This window comes from Oncorhynchus masou, chromosome 3, assembly GCF_036934945.1.
Source record: "Oncorhynchus masou masou isolate Uvic2021 chromosome 3, UVic_Omas_1.1, whole genome shotgun sequence".
Classification (NCBI taxonomy): Eukaryota; Metazoa; Chordata; class Actinopteri; order Salmoniformes; family Salmonidae; genus Oncorhynchus; species Oncorhynchus masou.
Window position 1 is genome coordinate 49,056,079 of NC_088214.1, and position 15,505 is coordinate 49,071,583.

General features: G+C 44.9%; 1 protein-coding gene across 2 annotated transcripts in view; it reads right to left on the reverse strand.

Moving 5' to 3' along the window:
• Positions 1 to 206: 206 nt before the first annotated feature.
• Positions 207 to 15,505, reverse strand: part of LOC135518261 (FAST kinase domain-containing protein 3, mitochondrial-like) — a 34,563-nt gene continuing 19,264 nt past the window's right edge. For both annotated transcript variants that reach the window (XM_064943295.1, XM_064943305.1), the window contains exons 7-12: positions 8,386 to 8,602; positions 7,924 to 8,083; positions 7,689 to 7,780; positions 4,512 to 5,127; positions 4,144 to 4,258; positions 207 to 3,895 (exon numbers count right to left, since the gene is read on the reverse strand). In XM_064943295.1, coding sequence (XP_064799367.1) covers positions 3,809 to 3,895; positions 4,144 to 4,258; positions 4,512 to 5,127; positions 7,689 to 7,780; positions 7,924 to 8,083; positions 8,386 to 8,602 — 1,287 coding nt within the window. In that variant the 3' untranslated portion in view covers positions 207 to 3,808. The remainder of the gene's footprint in view (positions 3,896 to 4,143; positions 4,259 to 4,511; positions 5,128 to 7,688; positions 7,781 to 7,923; positions 8,084 to 8,385; positions 8,603 to 15,505) is intronic.

Below are 15,505 nucleotides of genomic sequence, written 5' to 3' on the forward strand. Positions count from 1 at the left end.
CACTCACTGAAGGCAAGTCTAAGAAGCGGTAGATCTATTTCTATGCTTGCAGTTTCAAACAACTGAAAAGATATCTCAGCCTTTTAGATGGTACAATGATTCTCTACACTAGCTTGTTTTGTTAGGCAAACTATTAGAATATTTGCAACCAGGAAATGGCAGTGGTTTCTGCATAGTCCACCTTAATTCTGTTTTATCAATTTCAAAATTCAAAACTAAGTCATACAATTTTCGGTTGCTCATACTGTCTTTATGTAAAATGTACATAATTCACAAAACAAAAATGACATGTTGCTTTTATACAGACATATCAATATTTAAACAATCTCCAAACTTGTCTTTCCCCAGATATAATACACACAGCCCCTGTACCAGGAGTGATACCAATAAATAAACACTCAACCACCTGTGCATAATGCATTCAGTGTTTTGGAGACTTGCATTCAGAACAGCCCATGGATCCTTACAAATGCATTCATTAATATAAACCCTGTAAGGTTGGTGTCCACAACATAAAAACATCCCCGTTATTTATGCATTGGATGTATCTCAATCCACCGCATCCACACTTCCACATCTGCGGTGAAAGACAGCTAGCGCCGTGTTTGTCAGACCATCTTCTCACACAATTGTCTGTGGCATCCGAACAGTGTGGCCTAAATACTATTATGAACCCTCTATGGAAAGATGACTCTCACGAACACAAACATGTCGGTTGTTTTTGTCTGAAGGTCCCCTGGTACCAGTTGAAAAAATGTATAGTGCCAAAAAAGAAAGGGGTTAGATACATGTAAACATTATTTAAAACACAAATCCTGATCTTTCACATAAGGGACACTTCAGAACAAACTTCCTTTAGATTTTTTTTTGGGTGGGGGCTAGCTGTTTCATGTAGTGAATGTTATACAATGCGTTTGCATGGGCTAAAAGTAGTAAGGCCCCATTTCTTCTATCAAATAATTTACTTTTTCATACTTCAAGGGGTCTTACAGTAAAATGATCCTTGGTATGACCTTAAAACAATTGCATTTAGCTTTGCCTGGGGAGTGTCAAGATGGCGGCACGGTGACTTCATCACAGTGCCCTCAGTCATCTAGTGTAAATATAAATCCTTGGCATTACCCTATTCTCTTCCTGATCGGCTACATAAATGAGAGCAAAGACAAAACACCTAGTAATACAGGGGCGAAACCACAATTACAAATCCCATGAGCCATTTCTGCCTACCTAACAAAGTCCAAGTCTTTGGTGTCCTGTAAAAAGGTCTTTCTCTACAAATATTTGTATCGCTTTGAGACAACTTGAAATAAAATGGGTCATTTTCAGCAAGTCCAGTATCAAACACCAATTTGTCCATGCAAACCACTGCATGACTTAACGGATTACCTCAATCATGCAAAACCTAGGTCAGGGTTCCATTTCAAATGCCACTGAGAAAACCAAAGGTTCTCAGATGAACTGTATTCACTTGTCTTTCATAGCAATACACCTAATTTAACTAGACTGGTGTCTGGCAATTCCCAATTGTCAATGCAATGGTGGAAACTCACTTAAGGAATCACAAATTCCTCCCTGAATGAAGTCATTCACAAGTACCAACGACAAAACAAAGAGACCCAGTAGAAAATAGATGCTCCAACGTGCATTGCTTAGTTCTGGACAACGGAAAAGCCATTCTAGTGAAGACAAAAATATATAACACTTTTTTTTCACTAACATAATTTATCCATCCTCATCCACAGACCATACGTTGCACACAAGTATTAGAAAACACAATGAAGAGGTCCCATTTGTTAGTCTCAATAAACCCCATGTTACCCAGTTGATCTGCATGAACTGTTGCGGTTCTGACGACCGTAGCGAACCGATTACACAGTCCCAACATGCGTTACAACTGCAGTTCAATAAAACATTTGTTTCTTTTAAAAAGGGACTTATTTTTTCATACACCACCAGAACATTGTCATCTCCATATGACTATTATTATAATAATAATGACAACAACTTACTTCCCACTCGTCCACACCAAACCATGATCAAAACTAGAACGATAGAAATACGCTGGTCAAAATCTAAAATGAACATATTTTGTGATAGAAATAGTCCGTAGATCAACAGCGCCTCTTCAACCTCAGGAGGCTGAAGAAATTTGGCTTGGCCACTAAGACAACTACTAACTTCAACAGATGTTACCATTGAGAGCATCCTGTCGGGCTGTATCACCGCCTGGTACGGCAACTGCACCGTCCGCACCCACAAGGCTTTCCTGAGGGTGGTGCTGTGAGCCCACACATCACCGTGGGCACACTGCCTGCCCTCCAGGACATCTACAGCAACCAGTGTGACAGGACCTCAGCCACCCGAGCCACGGCCTGTTTACCCCGCTACCATCTAAAAGGCGGAGACAGTACAGGTGCATCAAAGCTGGGACCGAGAGACTGAAAAACAGCTTCTACACCACAATGACCAAAAGTATATGGACACCTGCCTGTTAAACATCCCATTCCTAAATCATGGGCATTAATATGGAGTTGGTCCCCCCTGGACACTGATGTTGGGTGATTAGGCCTGGCTTGCAGCCAGCGTTCCAATTCAAAGGTATCGATGAGGTAAGGGCTCTGCATAGGCCAGTCAAATTCTTCCACACCGATCTCAGAATGAACCTTGCTTTGTGCACGAGGGCATTGTCAAAATAGGGAAGGGCCTTCCCCAAACTGTTGCCACAAAATTGGAAGCACAGAATGGTCTTGAATGTCTGTCAGACTGCCAGATGGTGAAGCGTGATTCATCACTCCAGAGAACGATTTCCCCTACTCCAAAGTCAGGAGACTCTTCACCACTCCAGCCGACGCTTGGCATTGCACATGGTGATCTTAGGCTTGTGTGTGGCTGCTCGGCCATGGAAACCCATTTCATTAAGCACAAGATGAACAGTTCTTGTGCAGACGTTGTTACCAGAGGCAGTTTGGAACTTAGTAGTGAGTTTTGAAACCAAGGACAGGTGATTTTTACGCGCTACGCTCTTCAATGGTCTCGTTCTATCAGCTTGTGTGACCTACCAATTTGCGGCTGAACCATTGTTGCTCCTAGACGTTTCCACTTCACAATAACAGCACTTACAGTTGACTGGGTCAGCTTTAGCAGGGCAGAAATTTGACGAACTGACTTGTTGGAAAGGTGTCATCCTATGACGGTGCCACGTTGAAAGTCACTGAGCCATTCTACTGCCAATGTTTGTCTATGGAGATTGCATGACTGTGTGCTCGATTGTATACACCTTTCAGCAACAGGTGGGGCTGAGAGCCAAATCCACTCATTGTGCCCACATACTTTTGTATATATGGTGTATTTTTGGGGGTTTCGGACTGACATTGCTCATTCTAATATTTATTTTGTTCTTAATTCCTTTCTTTTAGATTTTCATGTACTGTTTTTGTATTTTTAGGCATTACTGTACTGTTGAAGCTATGAACATAAGTATTTTGCTACACTTGCGATAACATTAGCAAATTATGTGTACGTGACCAATAAAATTAGATTTGAACCGTTGTGAAGTGACAATGACAAGATTGCATTGACAACAAGCGTGGCAACCTGACACTACACATGCCATCAACTGGGGACTGGTTGCAAATAGGCTGGCGCCATTTTGATAAATGCAAGTTGCCAGAAACTCTTCCGTTTCAGACTTTGACCAGGGTTTGTCTTCCACCTCAAACTTTCCCAATCCCACCAATAACCGTCCTATTCCAAGCCGCCAAAATGGCATACACTCGCGCACACAAACACACACTCAAGTCTTTTGTTGTCATAAGGGGACCTCCAGGAGCTTTTTGTGGAGGTACTGCTTCACCTCCTCTATACCATTCAGCTTCTCCAGTTCATGATAGGGCAGCTGTGGAATAGAGGAACACAATGCGGGATGTCAGTAACACTGTTAGTTTTATACTTATTGGGCAAAGCGGACCATTAGTAGGCCAGTTACCTGGTAGCAGTTGCCAATTCAAAAGCGTCATCGGATGATTGTAATGGAGGCAAAGGTATACTGACATGTGGTTGTAAGATGTTTAAAATGTGGTCTATATATATATATTTTTTTTTTTTGATGTTGTTTTTAAGATGGTTTAAATGGTATGGGCTCACCTGCAGAATGACGTATCCCAGGAGCAGCAGGTGACGGTCTCTCATGGCCCGGGAGCCCACCAGCACCTCAGAGTTGTGACAGTAGTGCCACTTGTCATTCACCGACATAACCACTCTGAAAGAAGAAAGGAAGTGGTATATAGTGATTAACAAATTATTTCTCATTTAGAAATAAATTCCTTATTCACACAAGTGGCAAAAGAGGGTAGAAAGATGGCAGACCTCCCAGCAAAACAGTCTTTCTTAAAGTTATTCGCTAACTTGCATTGCTCCACTGATGTATTATCAAGCATTTAGTTGTAGTATAAGGATAGAAATCGGACTGGACAGATTTGGGAATCCCATTCTGACCTCTCTGAAGCACTGACCTCTTGAGCTGCCGCTGGTCCCCAGCTCGATCAGCCGGGTGCAGTCGAAGTGGTGAGGTGGGCTTCACGTCCCCGTTTGCCTCATAGAATGCAGGAAGCCCCTGACTCGCCGGCCCCACCTGCACCCCTCCCTCATCCTCCAGGATTTTTCCAATGGAGAATTGGAAGAGGGAATTGGGGGCAGCCGTGGCAGATCCCCCTACCCCGGAGGCCCCTGGATGTGCCAGGCTGTCTGAGGGAGGGCTGCTGAGCGTGGAGCTGTCCTGGCTCTCCAAAGAGTGCTCCTTGGCCAGGCTGGAGTAGTAATCGGCCGACGTGAAGTAAGGGTTGTAGTCCAGAGGGCCCCCGCTGTTAGGGCCCGTCCTCTGGGCCGAGGAAGGGTTTGCCACTCGCTGCATGTGGTAGGGCAGAAAGTTCACTGCATCATCCCCCTGGACGGGTCGCTGGTCCCTCCCTACCTCTAGTGGGGCGAAGGGGGAGAACTTTTGAAAGTCTGAAGTGAGGGCTGTCACGGCTGCGGATCCTTCTGGGGTTTTGGGGGCCATACCTAGGGAGGTCCCTGCCCCTGTCCGGATAGGGAGAACTCGGCCAGAGCCATCAATCCACAGCAGGAAGTCTAAAAAGGAAATGGGGATATCGAGGATTAGGGTTGCAACATTTAGGGTTGAAACTTTATTCCTCAGACTTTGAATTTAGGAAAAACTGGGAATTTTGTGAAAGTTTCCAGAATCCTACAACCCCAAAGAGATTAAAGTACAACATAATGATACACCATTGTGTGGTATCTTACAGTAGAGCCTGCATCAGGTTGGAGATCCGCGGTTCCCCGCGGTTGACCTGCAAAAAAACTCTGCTGGTGGGTGAGAATGAAAACATTCTTTCAACCCGCGTGTCGGCTCGCAGTTTGAACAATTATATTGCGGGTCAGAAACATTTGAAAACAAGATAATGTTCTACAAACCCAGGAGCTTGTTGTGTTACAGAATGGAATTCACAACATCATGTGAGAGATGAGGCAGACATAGAGCTCTGGAAAAAATGAAGAGACCACTGCAAAATGATCAGTTTCTCTGGTTTGACTATTTATAAGTATGTGTTTGAGTAAAATGAACATTTCTGTTTTATTCTATAAACTACTGACAACATTTCTCCCCAATTCCAAATAGAAATATTGTCATTTAGAGCATTTATTTGCAGAAAATGACAACTGGTCAAAATAACAAAAAAGATAGTGTTGTCAGACCTCGAATAATGAAAAATAAGAAAATAAGGTCCTATTCATTTTTAAACACAATACTAATGTTAACTTAGGAAGAGTTCAGAAATCAATATTTGATGGAATAACCCTGATTTTCAATAGCCAGCTTTTATGAGTCTCGGCCTGCTCTCCACCAGTCTTTCACATTGATGTTGGGTGACTTTACGCCACTCCTGGCGCAAGAATTCAAGCAGCTCGGCTTTGTTTGATGGCTTGAGACCATCCATCTTCCTCTTGGTCACATTCCAGAGGTTTTCAATGGGGTTCAGGTCTGGAGATTGGGCTGGCCATGACAGGGTCTTGATCTGGTGGTCCTCCATCCACACCTTGATTGACCTGGCAACATTGCATCTTTTTGTTATTTTGACCAGTTGTCATTTTCTGCAAATAAATGCTCTAAATGACAATATTTCTATCCGGAATTTGGGAGAAATGTTGTCAGTAGTTTATATAATAAAACAAAAAATGTTCATTTTACCCAAACACATAACTATAAATAGTAAAACCAGAGAAGTGGATAATTTTGCAGTGTTCTTTTTTTCCAGAGCTGTATACTGTAGGGCACAAGCGATGTACACAGTGAATCAGAGAACTGTCCATTATTCGTGTGGTGCTGAAAACATATGTGTTTCATCCCCCCACGTGAGAATACGTTGCCAAGCTTGGCCTACTATTCCTGGCTAGCGTAGCTCACGTGAAAACGGCTAACGTAACTGGAGAAATAGAAAGGTTATGAAATACACCATAGTGGAAACAGGTGGTACGTGAGTGAAATCTCCGGTTTGGAAGGATTTTGGAGTCATTGTGGGCAAGGACAATAACCCAGTAGATGGATACACAGCCTGCAAAAAGTACAAGCCCGTATTTGTTTACTATAGGCTAATTCAGTTTATTATCAGTGAATTATTATGTAAATTCAGGCTTTTGTTCATTTAGACCATAGGCTACGCAGGCCACATCACGTTTATTTGCCAGCAACATAACACCCTGCATCCCACTGCTGGCTTGCCTCTGACGCTAAGCATGGTGGGTCCCTGGATGGGAGACCAGATGCTGCTGGAAGTGGTGTTGGAGGGCCAGTAGGTCTAAAAACATATCCCCAGGGTAGTGACTGGGGAAATTGCCCTGTTTGGGGTGCAGTCTTTCAGATGTGAAGTTAAACGGGTGTCCTGACTCTCTGTGGTCACTAAAGAGCCCATGGTCATTAGCGTAAGAGTAGGGGTATTAACCCCAGTGTCCTGGCTAAATTCCCAATCTGGCCCTCATACCATCATGACCACTTAATCATCCCCAGCTTCCAATTGGCTCATTCATTCCCATCCTCTCCCCTGGTCGTTGCTGCAAATGAGAATGTGTTTTCAGTCCACTTAGTTGGCAAAATAAGGGTTACCTAAAAGTTTAAGTGCGGCTGGTAAAGGTTTGAATAAGGCTATAGCCTACAAATTCGATTCTGGGAATTGTTTACTTAAGTTTCAATTAAACTATTTGATTATCATATTAAATGTTAATGTCTTGTTGTTGGCTATAGGATTTCATTCGGTAACAAAGCTAATTAGAACAAGCATCTCAATGTGAAAATAAAAATATATTGTCCTTAGTTCATGCCATGGTTTCCTTTATCCCAATATTGATTCTACATGTAGACAAATTAATTAATGCAGGGAGAGGAAAAATAGCCTACTAGCCTAATCTAAAACAATTAAATAAAGTGTTATTTGGTGTGTCACGGATCAGCTCTCAGAACAATTCTATTTGGGTGGGTCAGGTTGCTGAGAAAAATCTGTCCTGGTGTCGGTGGTGTTTGGAATTGATAAAGGCCGGCATGGGGCAGGTGCAGCTAAAAAAAACTGACCCGTGCAGGTCTCCATCTTACAGTGGCTGTTGGGTTTAACACACAATCTGGTGTTTGTTCAATGTACCTGTGTAATACCCAGGGGCCAGGACTTCATCTTGCTTGTAGCCTTGCTCTCCAACCAATTGTCTGAGGGCTTCAGCTACAAGACCCTTGTAGCTGAAAAACACACACAAATACACTCATGTCAACCAGATACTTTTCATGCTTCACTTGGATTTGCAATGAAAGAGCAGACATGATTCAATAAAGAAAATAGATGACCAACTAACAGTTGGTTAACCAATCACTCTGCACCGTACCTGTATTTGCGGTTGACCTCATCAGCGGTCAGCGCGTGGTCAAACATGAGCACCTTGTGCGTGTCCTGGAGCCGTGGACCGGTGTAGTCCTGGTACTCCAGTTCAACCGCTGCGTCCAACAGAGACAAGTAGCGAAGCACGATCAGAGCATAAGGACTGTCTACAAATGGGGGAAGAAGATCCACAGAAACAAAGACATGAGTGAGAGCAACTGGCTAAAATGGCCGATCATTTAAATGAATCACATACAACTGACTGGGATTGAGTTGGGGTATGTGGGGGTACTATTCCACTTCATGCATCAGTTCATTTATGTGCGTGTTCATTAGTTGTTTATTAGGGGTCAGCTTGAGGTTTAGTGTGTCTACTGAAAGGGGTAAGTCAAAAGACATGAAACACAGCTGTTCTTTGATGTTGCATGATCACTTTATGTGCGTGTGTGTGTGTGTGTGCGCCACTCACTGGTGACGTTGTTGATGAAGGCAGTGGAGAAGACCCTGTGCAGCACCAGGCCGGGAAAGTGGCCCAGCTGGAACAGGGACATGAGGATATTGACGGTGGCTAACGGGGAGCTCAGGGCCTTGAGCTCCAGCACCACCTCCAGCTTGGAGAAGAACTGGACCTTGTTGGACGGCAGGTAGTTCATCCGGCTGAAGGGGAACACCAGTTTCTGGATAACCTGTGGAGCCGTGATATCACCAAGTATCAATTTTTGCTGCGAAGAGACAATCATTAGATCATTTGTTTTGGTGCTGTCCGTATGTAGCTTGTTTTTGGTCGCAGGTTCAGGAATGTCTGGAAAAATTACAACATTTACCAGGAGCTAACTCGGCAAATAGCAGTGCTGGATGATTTTAAAAAGTCAGTCAATCGATCAATAATACTCTTAGCAAAACAATGTATCTTTAATTTACAATCTGTAGAAACTGAGAATAGAAAGGTTCAGAAAGTTTGTGAAACATCACAGCAAAATATGGCAAATAGTAATCAAAAAAGGATAGTCTTTATTGATAGAGGGGAGTTGTAGAGGGTAGCTGAAGGATGGGACTAAAAACAAACAAAAGATAACTATTGTAAAATATATTGTGTCTGTAAAATGTATATAGTATGTATAAACTGGATGTAGAAGCCTATGTGGTGTTGTCCATTAGTTTAGACCAAACAGGGGAGGGGTGGTAGGGTTAGGGAAAAATAAAAGGAAAATATAAAACAATTCATATTTTTATGGATAGACACAACACAACCGTTCAAAAGTTTGGGGTCACTTAGAAATGTCCTTGTTTTCCATGAAAACATGCATGAAATGAGTTGCAAAATGAATAGGAGATACAGTCAAGATGTTGACAAGGTTATAAATAATGATTTTTAATTGAAATAATAATTGTGTCCTTCAAACTTTGCTTTTGTCAAAGAATCCTCCAATTACAGCCTTGCAGATCTTTGGCATTCTAGTTGTCAATTTGTTGAGGTAATCTGAAGAGATTTCACCCCATGCTTCCTGAAGCACCTCCCACAAATTGGATTGGCTTGATGGGCACTTCTTACATACCATACGGTCAAGCTGCTCCCACAACTGCTCAATAGGGTTGAGATCCGGTGACTGTGCTGGCCACTCCATTATAGACAGAATACCAGCGGACTGCTTCTTCCCTAAATAGTTTTTGCATAGTTTGGAGCTGTGCTTTGGGTCATTGTCCTGTTGTAGGAGGAAATTGGCTCCAATTAAGCACCGTCCAGAGGGTATGGCATGGCGAAGTGGAGTGATATCTTGAAGAAGGAAGGCTACCTTTTACCCTGTACAGATCTCCCACTTTACCACCACCAAAGCACCCCCAGACCATCACATTGCCTCCAGCATCTTTGCATTTTTTTGCGTCTCACGAATGTTCTTCTTTGTGATCCGAACACCTCAAACTTCGTTTGACCATAACACTTTTTTCCAATCTACCTCTGTCTAGTGTCTGTTCTTTTGCCCATCTTAATCTTTTATTTTTATTGGCCAAGTCTGAGATAGGGCTTTTTCTTGAGACTGGTGTTTTGCGGGTACAATTTAATGAAGCTGCCAGTTGAGGACTCGTGAGGCGTCTCTTTCTCAAACAAGACATTCTAATGTACTTGTCCTCTTGCTCAGTTCTGCACCAGGGCCTCCCACTCTTTCTGTTCTGGTTAGAGCCTAAAATGATCAATTAGCCTTTTAAAATTATAAACTTGGATTAGCTAACACAACGCGCCATTGGAACACAGGAGTGATGGTTGCTGATAATGGTTATTGTCGTTCTTTTAAGGTAACGTAACGCAATCAACCTGCTAGCTAGCTAGCTAGCCCCCGAATAGCAGCACTGTAGAAACTATTACACTCGACGGAACGACTTGATTAGTGTAGTGTCAACATCGCAGCCACTACCAGCTAGCCTACAAAGTCAACAACACAGCCACTGCCAGCTAGCCTACTCCAGCAGTACTGTAGCATTTCAATCATTTTAGTCAATAAGATTCTTGCTACGTAAGCTTAACTTTCTGAACATTCGAGACGTGTAGTCCACTTGTCATTCCAATCTCCTTTGCATTAGCGTAGCCTCTTCTGTAGCCTGTCAACTATGTGTCTATCTATCCCTGTTCTCTCCTCTCTGCACAGACCATACAAACGCTCCACACCGCGTGGCAGCGGCCACCCTAATCTGGTGGTCCCAGCGCGCACGACCCACGTGGAGTTCCAGGTCTCCGGTAGCCTCTGGAACTGCCGATCTGCGGCCAACAAGGCAGAGTTCATCTCAGCCTATGCCTCCCTCCAGTCCCTCGACTTCTTGGCACTGACGGAAACATGGATCACCACAGATAACACTGCTACTCCTACTGCTCTCTCTTCGTCCGCCCACGTGTTCTCGCACACCCCGAGAGCTTCTGGTCAGCGGGGTGGTGGCACCGGGATCCTCATCTCTCCCAAGTGGTCATTCTCTCTCTCTCCCCTTACCCATCTGTCTATCGCCTCCTTTGAATTCCATGCTGTCACAGTTACCAGCCCTTTCAAGCTTAACATCCTTATCATTTATCGCCCTCCAGGTTCCTCGGAGAGTTCATCAATGAGCTTGATGCCTTGATAAGCTCCTTTCCTGAGGATGGCTCACCTCTCACAGTCCTGGGCGACTTTAACCTCCCCACGTCTACCTTTGACTCATTCCTCTCTGCCTCCTTCTTTCCACTCCTCTCCTCTTTTGACCTCACCCTCTCACCTTCCCCCCTACTCACAAGGCAGGCAATACGCTCGACCTCAACTTTACTAGATGCTGTTCTTCCACTAACCTCATTGCAACTCCCCTCCAAGTCTCCGACCACTACCTTGTATCCTTTTCCCTCTCGCTCTCATCCAACACTTCCCACACTGCCCCTACTCGGATGGTATCGCGCCGTCCCAACCTTCGCTCTCTCTCCCCCGCTACACTCTCCTCTTCCATCCTATCATCTCTTCCCACTGCTCATACCTTCTCCAACCTATCTCCTGATTCTGCCTCCTCAACCCTCCTCTCTTCCCTTTCTGCATCCTTTGACTCTCTATGTCCCCTATCCTCCAGGCCGGCTCGGTCCTCCCCTCCCGCTCCGTGGCTCGATGACTCATTGCGAGCTCACAGAACAGAGCTCCGGGCAGCCGAGCGGAAATGGAGGAAAACTCGCCTCCCCTGCGGACCTGGCATCCTTTCACTCCCTCCTCTCTACATTTTCCTCCTCTGTCTCTGCTGCTAAAGCCACTTTTTACCACTCTAAATTCCAAGCATCTGCCTCTAACCCTAGGAAGCTCTTTGCCACCTTCTCCTCCCTCCTGAATCCTCCCCCCCTCCTCCCTCTCTGCAGATGACTTCGTCAACCATTTTGAAAAGAAGGTCGACGACATCCGATCCTCGTTTGCTAAGTCAAACGACACCGCTGGTTCTGCTCACACTGCCCTACCCTGTGCTCTGACCTCTTTCTCCCCTCTCTCTCCAGATGAAATCTCTCTTCTTGTGACGGCCGGCCGCCCAACAACCTGCCCGCTCGACCCTATCCCCTCCTCTCTTCTCCAGACCATTTCCGGAGACCTTCTCCCTTACCTCACCTCGCTCATCAACTCATCCCTGACCGCTGGCTACGTCCCTTCCGTCTTCAAGAGAGCGAGAGTTGCACCCCTTCTGAAAAAACCTACACTCGACCCCTCCGATGTCAACAACTACAGACCAGTATCCCTTCTTTCTTTTCTCTCCAAAACTCTTGAACGTGCCGTCCTTGGCCAGCTCTCCCGCTATCTCTCTCAGAATGACCTTCTTGATCCAAATCAGTCAGGTTTCAAGACTAGTCATTCAACTGAGACTGCTCTTCTCTGTATCACGGAGGCGCTCCGCACTGCTAAAGCTAACTCTCTCTCCTCTGCTCTCATCCTTCTAGACCTATCGGCTGCCTTCGATACTGTGAACCATCAGATCCTCCTCTCCACCCTCTCCGAGTTGGGCATCTCCGGCGCGGCCCACGCTTGGATTGCGTCCTACCTGACAGGTCGCTCCTACCAGGTGGCGTGGCGAGAATCTGTCTCCTCGCCACGCGCTCTCACCACTGGTGTCCCCCAGGGCTCTGTTCTAGGCCCTCTCCTATTCTCGCTATACACCAAGTCACTTGGCTCTGTCATAACCTCACATGGTCTCTCCTATCATTGCTATGCAGACGACACACAATTAATCTTCTCCTTTCCCCCTTCTGATGACCAGGTGGCGAATCGCATCTCTGCATGTCTGGCAGACATATCAGTGTGGATGACGGATCACCACCTCAAGCTGAACCTCGGCAAGACGGAGCTGCTCTTCCTCCCGGGGAAGGACTGCCCGTTCCATGATCTCGCCATCACGGTTGACAACTCCATTGTGTCCTCCTCCCAGAGCGCTAAGAACCTTGGCGTGATCCTGGACAACACCCTGTCGTTCTCAACCAACATCATGGCGGTGGCCCGTTCCTGTAGGTTCATGCTCTACAACATCCGCAGAGTACGACCCTGCCTCACACAGGAAGCGGCGCAGGTCCTAATCCAGGCACTTGTCATCTCCCGTCTGGATTACTGCAACTCGCTGTTGGCTGGGCTCCCTGCCTGTGCCATTAAACCCCTACAACTCATCCAGAACGCCGCAGCCCGTCTGGTGTTCAACCTTCCCAAGTTCTCTCACGTCACCCCGCTCCTCCGTTCTCTCCACTGGCTTCCAGTTGAAGCTCGCATCCGCTACAAGACCATGGTGCTTGCCTACGGAGCTGTGAGGGGAACGGCACCGCAGTACCTCCAGGCTCTGATCAGGCCCTACACCCAAGCAAGGGCACTGCGTTCATCCACCTCTGGCCTGCTCGCCTCCCTACCACTGAGGAAGTACAGTTCCCGCTCAGCCCAGTCAAAACTGTTCGCTGCTCTGGCCCCCCAATGGTGGAACAAACTCCCTCACGACGCCAGGACAGCGGAGTCAATCACCACCTTCCGGAGACACCTGAAACCCCACCTCTTCAAGGAATACCTAGGATAGGATAAGTAATCCTTCTCACCCCCCCCCCCCCCTTAATGATTTAGATGCACTATTGTAAAGTGGCTGTTCCACTGGATGTCAGAAGGTGAATTCACCAATTTGTAAGTCGCTCTGGATAAGAGCGTCTGCTAAATGACTTAAATGTAAATGTAAATGTAACTATGTCTACACTGTATTTCTAATCAATTTGATGTTAATTTTAATGAACATTTTTTTTTTGCTTTTCTTTCAAAAACAAGGAAATTTCTAAGTGAGCCCAAACTTTTGAATGGTAGTGTATATACAGAACTAGTCAAAAATCTGGACACATCTACTCATTCCAGTTCCCCCCCCCCCTTTTCCCCTCTATTTTCTACATTGTAGAATAATAGTGAAGACATCAAAACTATGAAATAACAAAGGTAGTAGCAAAAAAAAAACGGGTGAACGGGTGATCTCCGCATGTGTGGTTCCCACCGTGAAGCATGGAGGAGGTGGTGTGATGGTGTGGGGGTGCTTTGCTGGTGACACTGTCAGTGATTTATTTGGAATTCAAGGCACACTAAACCAGCATGAATACCACAGCATTCTGCTCTGGGTCAAATCTCTGAATGTCCTCAAAGCCCGGACTTGAACCTGATCGAACATCTCTGGAGTGAACTGAAAATAGCTGTGCAGCAACGCTCTCCATCCAACCTGACAGAGCTTGAGAGGATATGAAGAGAAGAATGGGAGAAACTCCCCAAATACAGGTGTGCCAAGCTTGTAGCTTCATACCCAAGAAGACTCAAGGCTGTAATCACTGTAAAAGGTCCTTCAACAAAGTACTGGGGCGGCAGGGTAGCCTAGTGGTTAGAGCATTGGACTAGTAACCGGAAGGTTGCAAGTTCAAATCCCCAAGCTGACAAGGTACAAATCTGTTGTTCTGTCCCTGAACAGGCAGTTAACCCACTGTTCCTAGGCCGTCATTGAAAATAAGAATTTGTTCTTAACTAACTTGCCTATTAAAATAAAGGTAAAATAAAAAACTTGAGTAAAGAGTCTAAATACTTATTTATGAAAACCTTTTTTTTCTGTTTTATTATGGGTTATTGTGTGTAGATTGTTTTTTATCAATCTACACACAATACCCCATAATAATTTTAGAATAAGGCTGTAACGTAACAAAATATGGAAAAAGTCAAGGGGTCTGAATACTTTACAAATGCACTGTATAGGGGATTGGAAATTATGCAGACAGTTACATTGATAGAAGCCACAATCTGAAATATGAAAGCTATCCCTTAACTTAATTTGTGGAATACTAAGTATCACGATAAATGCTTTTATCAAACCCATAATGTAAATACACAACATGTATATAGTGGTTTGGCTACAACCATTGGGTGGCCAGACAGCTAGGGGGCAGCAGAGCCTATTGTGGAATGGGGAAATAATGTATTGTTAATTCTATGCTTTGAGAAATGTCAATAAAGCATAATTTATAGCTTTTACTATGGAGTAGCGTCCACTCTTTACAAGGTGTCAGAAGTACGAGCCCACAATGTGTGTAAATAATAGGGATGTGCCAAATATCCAAATGGACATTTCTTCAGAAATATTAGTCAGTAGTTGTGTGGTTGTGGTCAGTATTTGTGGTGCGGTCAGTAGTTGTGTGGTTGTGGTCAGTAGTTGTGTTTGTGATCAGTTTTGTGGGTCAGTAGTTGTGTGGTTGTGGTCAGTAGTTGTGTTTTTGTTCAGTTGTTGTGGGTCAGTAGTTGTGAGGTCAGTAGTCATGTGGTTATGGTCAGTAGTTGTTTTGTTCATTAGTTGTGTGGTCAGTAGTTGTGTGGTTGTGGTCAGTAATTGTGTGGTTCAGTAGTCATTGTCAATAGTTGTAGTTAGTAGTATGTGGTTGTTGTCAATGGTTGTGGTCAGTAGTCGTGTGGTTGTGGACAGTAGTTGTTGACAGTGGTCAGTAGTTTAATGGTAAGTGATTGTGGTAGGTAGTTGTGTCGTTCTGCTCAGTAGTTGAGTGGTTCAGTAGTGTGTGGTTGTTGTCAGTAGTTGTAGTCAGTAGGCATCGTCATTAGCGGTCA